Source organism: Centruroides sculpturatus, unplaced genomic scaffold (assembly GCF_000671375.1).
Source record: "Centruroides sculpturatus isolate CEXI.00-Female unplaced genomic scaffold, Cexi_2.0 scaffold1222, whole genome shotgun sequence".
NCBI classification, from domain to species: domain Eukaryota; kingdom Metazoa; phylum Arthropoda; class Arachnida; order Scorpiones; family Buthidae; genus Centruroides; species Centruroides sculpturatus.
The window spans coordinates 103,846-112,005 of NW_019385484.1; the positions used below are offsets into that span (position 1 = coordinate 103,846).

The 8,160-nt window shown below is 30.2% G+C and overlaps 1 protein-coding gene and 1 long non-coding RNA gene across 2 annotated transcripts in view; both read left to right on the forward strand.

The window, feature by feature from the left end:
* The window catches only part of LOC111639412 (gastrula zinc finger protein XlCGF57.1-like), a 44,258-nt gene that overhangs the window by 32,272 nt on the left and 3,826 nt on the right, over positions 1–8,160 (forward strand). Inside the window, exon 4 of the mRNA XM_023385297.1 lies at positions 4,895–5,263. Coding sequence (XP_023241065.1) covers positions 4,895–5,263 — 369 coding nt within the window. The remainder of the gene's footprint in view (positions 1–4,894; positions 5,264–8,160) is intronic.
* LOC111639422 lies at positions 2,278–4,522 on the forward strand. Its single transcript, XR_002759066.1, has 2 exons — positions 2,278–2,324; positions 4,433–4,522. It is a non-coding gene; the product is annotated as an uncharacterized LOC111639422 (long non-coding RNA).

An 8,160-nucleotide genomic window follows, 5' to 3' on the forward strand; every position in this document is an offset into this window, starting at 1 on the left:
ACAGACGATAGTTAGCGTAAAAATCTCCGTAGCGTGGCGCCACGCTAGACGGCGAAAATTATATATTTAATTATAACAAAGTTACAATAAGTTAATATATAATTATATGTACAGTAGCTAATTTATATATAATTTATATAATACTGTCCAGACGATAGAAATCTCTCCGTAGCGTGGCGCTACAAACGGCGGGAAAGTAGTTCGGCTGCCCGATGACGTTTAACGTAATTATAGGTGGTTTTTTACTGTTTTTTACGGATACCGTCACAATTTTTTCGCAGTTTTATAGGAATCGTAATTATTGGGACCGTAATTATAGGGTGGTCGACTGTATATGTAAATTTTACACAAACGTTTTGATTTGATTTCCTTTAATTTGGCTTATTTTACTTTATAAGAATAATTAAACTCGTAAAATTTTATAAAATCGAATGACCGGTTTTGTCATTCTGTCGCCATTTTATTTGAAGAAGGAGGGTGAGAAACGAACGAAAACGTTCGAAAATTTAAAATATCTTTGCATCTTAATAACGTCCCTTTACACTACATTGTTAATTAAATTAACAAAACTTTAATAAGAGGCGGTTCGAATTTATCACCGTTTTCGTGTCAAGAATTTATAATCGACCAAGCTAATCCGGTTGATTACAAATTCCCGATACCAGAACGGTACATATTACAGACTAGTCTAAAAACAGGTTTCACCTTAGATTTAACATATAAGGTCATATAAGTGTGTGAAAAGGTCAAGTGAAGACTTCATTTTTGGATTTAAAGAACACTTTTAGTGCTACATGAAAATGCCTAAAAGAAATGAAATATGTAATCAACCTTATTTATTTTCTATCTTAAATTTGCACTTGATAAGTATGTATCATCTTTACACACTGCTAGATAATAATTTTGAATGTAAAAAAATAAAAAAAATATACTGTAACTAAAGCTTTTTAATACTAGCGCCATAATTATATGCTTTATAATATTGTAATATATTATTTTTATGTATATTTAATTTCAATATAAATAAAATAAAGTAATACACTAGAGCACATTTCTACTTCTACTAATAAAAATTAAGAAAAAAACTGTTTTTTTAACAGTGGTTTCGCGAAAAACATCACTCATTCTATGTTTAAAAGCATTTATTACCCGATAATTTTTAACGACGCCAAAATAATATACAGCACTGCTGAACCGATACGGCTTTTATCCTGTGATTATTTGCATTTGTTTAACAGTGTTCTCACACATTTCACTGGAAAATTGTATGTATTTAAATACAAAATATTCGTGTTAGTGAAATTTAACTTTAAAATTCACAAGTACCAGTAATATTTAACAAATATGTTTTTAAAAAAGTATCTACTTCCACTTTATTTATTCTGTTATTATATGCAGCAAATAGCATTATAAGTATAAAAATATATGAATTTATAAAAGCAATAATAATTACAAAATACAGCTCTCCCTTCATAATCTTACAGGTATGAGACCAAAAGGGTGTTGGATTACTAAAAGTGTCCGGGTTATCGAAAATAATTACATATTTTGCATTGTTTTGTTAGCAGTAGCTTACAATATTCCCTACTCTAACTGTTCGAATAGAACTGCTCACAGAAACACAGGAAATGTATGTCGTTGTGTAAGAATTGGATGGAAAGATTCACGTCGCGACATGCTTCTGTGCAAGCAGACACGTAACGGGGTCGAGTAACTTGAAGGGAGGTACGTCGGACTACTGAGCATGTCGGATTAAAAAAACGTCGGACTATCAAACGAGAGCTGCACGTGTCAAATTTCAGTTGAAATACTCTTTTTTGAATATATTAAAGCAATCTTGCTCCTAATAAAAGAAAACATCAACTAAAAGCAAAAAATAATTTTATGTTGTCTTCTAAGCAAGTAATCATTTATTATATGTAATATTACAATATTCAAAAATTTTCATAATAATTATTAAATATTAATACTAACTTAAATAAGATGTTTTTGAAAAATAAACGATTAGAGAATATTTATTATGATAATCCGGTCGTCAGGTCGAAAAACTAATCAGCAGCATTGTATATTAACATTCGAAAATATTTATTTCTAGTAAATTTTTAATGAAATATTATTCCTATTAAATAGAATTGGAGTAAAATATGATTAAAAATTTGACGCTTAATTTTACGATAAAAAATATCGGAAAAAATGAAGTTTCTTACATCTAGAATTACAGACGGCGTTACTGGGTTTATTCAAATTTGAAAAACCTTCCGTTACAACCCAATCGTTAAATTGTTCCGAGGAAAAATGGAAGAAAAGTTCTCGGCCATTCAAAGGTAAAACTTTATAATCAGTCCGTCCGGCGCTGTTTTAATTATTGATTAAAGGACTATGGAACAAGTTGGTTNGAAAATTGAATGTATTTAAATACAAAATATTCGTGTGCAGTAAAATTTAACTTTAAAATTCACAAGTAATATTTGACAAATAATATGTTTTTAAAAAAGTATCTACTTCCACTTTATTTATTCTGTTATTATATGCAGCAAATAGCATTATAAGTATAAAAATATATGAATTTATAAAAGCAATAATAATTACAAAATACAGCTCTCCCTTCATAATCTTACAGGTATGAGACCAAAAGGGTGTTGGATTACTAAAAGTGTCCGGGTTATCGAAAATAATTACATATTTTGCATTGTTTTGTTAGCAGTAGCTTACAATATTCCCTACTCTAACTGTTCGAATAGAACTGCTCACAGAAACACAGGAAATGTATGTCGTTGTGTAAGAATTGGATGGAAAGATTCACGTCGCGACATGCTTCTGTGCAAGCAGACACGTAACGGGGTCGAGTAACTTGAAGGGAGGTACGTCGGACTACTGAGCATGTCGGATTAAAAAAACGTCGGACTATCAAACGAGAGCTGCACGTGTCAAATTTCAGTTGAAATACTCTTTTTTGAATATATTAAAGCAATCTTGCTCCTAATAAAAGAAAACATCAACTAAAAGCAAAAAATAATTTTATGTTGTCTTCTAAGCAAGTAATCATTTATTATATGTAATATTACAATATTCAAAAATTTTCATAATAATTATTAAATATTAATACTAACTTAAATAAGATGTTTTTGAAAAATAAACGATTAGAGAATATTTATTATGATAATCCGGTCATCAGGTCGAAAAACTAACCAGCGGCACTGTATATTAACATTTCGAAAATATTTATTTATAGTAAATTTTTAATGATATATTATTCCTAGTAAATAGAATTGGAGTAAAATATGATTGGAAATTTGATGCTTAATCCTACCATAAAAATATCGGCGAAAATGGAAGTTCTTTTATCTGAAATTACAGACGGCGCCACTGGATTTATTCAAATTTGGAAAACGTTCCGTTACAACCCAATCGTTAAGAGACGTTTGAGTAAACGACGAGAAAGAAGACGAGAGATATTAGGAAATTCTTCCGAGTAAAAAATGGAAGAAAAGTTCTCGGCCATTCAAAGGTAAAACTTTATAATCGGTCTGTCGGGCGCTGTTTTAATTATTGATTAAAAGACAATGGAACAAGTTGGTTGTTGCAATAGAGAATTCTTTGATACGCCTACAGAAATATTTACAAAAATTATAAAAATCCATAACGGGTTTAAATGCGGAGTGTTTTCTTAACTAAATTCTTAGAGAAAAGTCGAGAATAGTTTTATTTTTCACTCGGTTGATACCTTACAATTATTTGAGTATTTGAAGACAGAGTGATGATTTTGTTGTACTTTCTTCTGTATTACGAAGTGAACGGAAGCTTATGGAATTCTCATGCAGAAATGGATTTGTCTTTTATCATTTCTTTGATCGTCATCACTTTATTTCAACATTCAAGAAATTAAAGTAATGATATATACTGCTGATCTGAAGAAAATCTCGTTCACGATTACGTTAGAAAGAAAAAAAAGGAAGATTTCCTAAGTCGCTGAGGACAATTTCTCAGGTAACATTGAATGGCCCTAGAGTTTGGTTTCTGGGGTGTGCTAACAAGTATAGAAAGTGCTTTACGTTTTTCTGTTGAATGAAGTCTCCCTGACTTATTGTAAACAAACGTAAGAACATCTTTCAATTTTTCTTAGGCATTGTTAAAACCACAATTTTTAGGAAAAGGTTAGAAATGGTTGTTTTTAAAATTTCAAATTCTTTAATCAAAGCTGTAAAATATGGAAATAAAAGGAAAGGATCTTCATAAAATACAGTATTCTTGATTAAGAAAGTTATATTAAAAACGTTTATTTTTCAGATCTTGAACCCAGCTTTAATTCTGTGGCGTGACGTGTCGAAGAAAGAATTTCTAAAATTATATAATTTGAAATATTTAACTTGTTTTATAAAATAATGTATGACGTCACTCTCGTATCTCATTTCAGCCAAAACTTTATTTTCAGATTCACTATTAAGCAATAAGGAGAAGAGAAACAAATGAAGAATTATACAAGAATATGAAAAAGGAAGAATATATGTCAAGCAAATGAAAAGAAACAGAAAATGAAATGAAGAAGATATTTTAAATAATTTTCAAATATGTTATTTGTTAAAATACATTTCATATAAATTGTTTTGAGATAAATGTATAAATTACATTAATTTGTGGTAGTATGTTTATACTGCTTGGAGATATTCGCAAATACTAATCTAAGCAGTTTATGTATGATCTATTGTCTGATGTGATGTGGTCCAGTTAGTTGTAAGGTTTAAACTTTAGTTTAAAGAAACTTGTTAAAAGGAAAATTTTTTTCTATCTGCACACACACTTTAACAATCCTTTAAAATCAGATATTAATTTTAGATATTTACATATTCGATTAGCAATAAACAGAAGGCAGTTTTTGCTTTAATGCTTTTATGATATTTTACAGGTTTAAACAATCAGAAATCAAGAAATGGGAAGTATCGATGTGGCAGTTGCGAGAAAGAATTCGTTTCGAAAAATGGGTTAAAATGTCATCGAAGGATTCACACTGGAGAGAAACTTTTTGCCTGTGATCATTGCAAACAACGTTTTACACAAAAAGGAACTCTCATTCGACATCTTCGAACCCACACAGGGGAGAAGCCATTCTCTTGCGACCATTGCAACCGAAGTTTTACGCAAAAATATCATCTGATAGAACATCTTCGTCTTCACACCGGAGAGAAACCATTCTCGTGTAATCATTGCTCACAAAAATTTCGTGTTAAACGTTCTTTAAAGTATCATATTATTAAACATCATAATAGTAATGAATAATGACTATTATGGGAATGATTTTAGAATATTTCTTCGAAAAATATGTAATACTCGTATTTTAGATTTTATTGAATATGAAACAAGAAATTTCTAAAGTTTGATTTTCTTGGTTTTGTAACTTTGATTTTGTACACAAAACAGTTTATTTTATGTACCGAAAAAAGAGGGTTTGTGAAATTAATTTAAATTTCATTGATTAAAAAGTAATAGTTATTTATAGTAATTTTTACTTGTTTAAGTACGTGTCATTTACTTAGTGCGATAACATTGATTTCTATTATTTACGGAGAGTTCGTTTATTGTTAGAATAAGTGTATTCAGAAACATGACAAGTAATTGTGTTCACACAAAGGTCAGTTATTGTCACTCGCTTTATTACAATAAGTTAATTCACTGTAAACGTTGTTTTTTAATATCATAAACAGTAAAAAATTCTAATAACGAAAAGTTTTCATTTGAAAAATAGATATATCACACAGACCATTAACTTCTAAACTTAAAGTGAAATAAATACGAGTTAAACATTGCGGGACATAATTTTTTAGGTATTGTATTTGAGAAATTTTACATTATAATACATTAAAGTGATTTTTGCCTTACGAACAGTTTGAATTTCATTGAACTGAATAAAAAAAAACTGATGATATTTTAGACACGAATCGTGCGTAACTGACAAATTAATCGACGCCAAAGTTACTACTACCATCAATTTTGCCAGCCCGCCGCTCGGGAAGACTCTTGTTCGAGTCCCGATCACTTTTGAAAATTTTCGGGGAAGATTTGACCCACGGACTTATGTCATCACTGCATAGAGTTCTGTTACGAATCTGTCTCTGCAATAATGAAAGGGTCTTCCTTGCAGACAGAACCAAAACTTCACAAAAATCAATCGTTTTGGAATAATTCTGTTTAACACTGTTAATTAATTAAATTAATGTTGAGAAAACTTCACTTTTATTTTAAAAATTCATTCAAATGTATTATTCTTAAATTAAGTAAATAATATATACTGTATATGAAACACACCTTACTACTGAGAGACTTTGTCTATTACGTTGAACAAACGTTTTAACTCACTCAATGGGTCATCATTACGTTATTAATGTTATACGAAACTTTACACTAGTTCGTTTACGATTGTTGTTATCGAATCACTAAGGAATTTANCATTCAAATGTATTATTCTTAAATTAAGTAAATAATATATATTGTATATGAAACACACCTTACTACTGAGAGACTTTGTCTATTACGTTGAACAAACGTTTTAACTCACTCAATGGGTCATCATTACGTTATTAATGTTATACGAAACTTTACACTAGTTCGTTTACGATTGTTGTTATCGAATCACTAAGGAATTTAAATTATGCTAAATTCAAAATAAAGGAAGTAGAAACCATTTAAATAGTCCATTAAATACCGAATCAAACAAACTATAATAAAATAATATACATTACAGTAAAACAAATATAAATACAGTAGAACATCGATTATCCGACTCAATTGGGGCCTGGAGTTGGTCGGATAATTGAAAAGTCGGATAAAGTATGAAAAAATCCATTCTTAGTGTAGTATATTATTATATCCCATATTATTATAATCCATATAATTACATCCCATATAGTATTTTAGTATATCGCTATTAACCTAGTTCGCGTTGAATTTTCCTCCATGTTAAGCCTATCAAATTTTTTAAAAAAATAATAATCGCCGCTATTGTATCGCTAAAAATTAGAAAGTTAAGCCTCGTTTAAATACTGGCTTCCTTTCATGGTCGATCCAGTGTTGCCAGCTAAAACAGTAAAAATAATATTAAAGTAGCGAAGACATAGCCAAATATTGTAGCTTCAAATGTCAAATGTCCAAAATTCAAATGTCCACATCAAATGTCCAAAAACAAAAATGTCAAATGTCCACAATTCAAATGTCCACATCAAATGTCCAAAAACAAAAATGTCAAATGTCCAAAAATTCAAATGTCCACATCACTAGCGGACATTTGAATTTTCGGACTAGAATGCTGTCGGTAAACTGAGGTAACGGTTAAACGGAGGCCAAATAATCGATGCTCTACTGTATAACAACACAAAATTTTTACAATGACCGCGTGCTCCGCATTACATTATAAGCTCTCTTTGATTATGTAAATACTGTAGAACCTCGATTATCCAGACCAGTGTTTTTCAACCTGTGGGTCGCGACCCACAGGGGATCGCAAAGCTTTACTCGGGGGGTCGCGGGTAAAAGAAAAAACAAGTGTTTGTAGGTCCTACACTACAATAAAGAAAACTACAATTTCAGTGAGAAGGCTGTATCTGTTTATTTTACAGTACAATTGATTTGTCAATTGATATTTAGGTCTCAACAGAAAGAAAATTAAATACGTAGTTTTTAAAATCACTGATATAAATTTAATATGGCCCTGGGGGGTCGCCAGAATTTTTTAACTTGTAAAGGGGTTGCGTATTCAAGAAGGTTGAAAAACATTGATCCAGACTAATTGGGGATTATGGTAGTCTGGATAAGGAAAAATCCGGATAATCGAAACAAATACTTTAATTTATTTTTTAATGATAATACAACACGTTTTCTTTTCGATGACGTATCGGTATTATTAAAAATAAATACTGTATTTAAATCGTGATCAAATTTTCAAAAAACAAACGTTCGTATTGAATTTGGTCTACTACTGACCAGCGGTAACAGACTAGCTATTGTTTAAAAGGCCCTCTGGTGGCTCAAGAAGACGGATTTTATAAAATAAAAAGCAGTTGAAACTGCATTTTTATGAATAAAAATTTGACAAACTATTTATCGTTTTATGACGAGTAAAATTTTTTCGTCACGTTCTCGGCTTTTAAGTAATGCATAAACCTTCGAGGC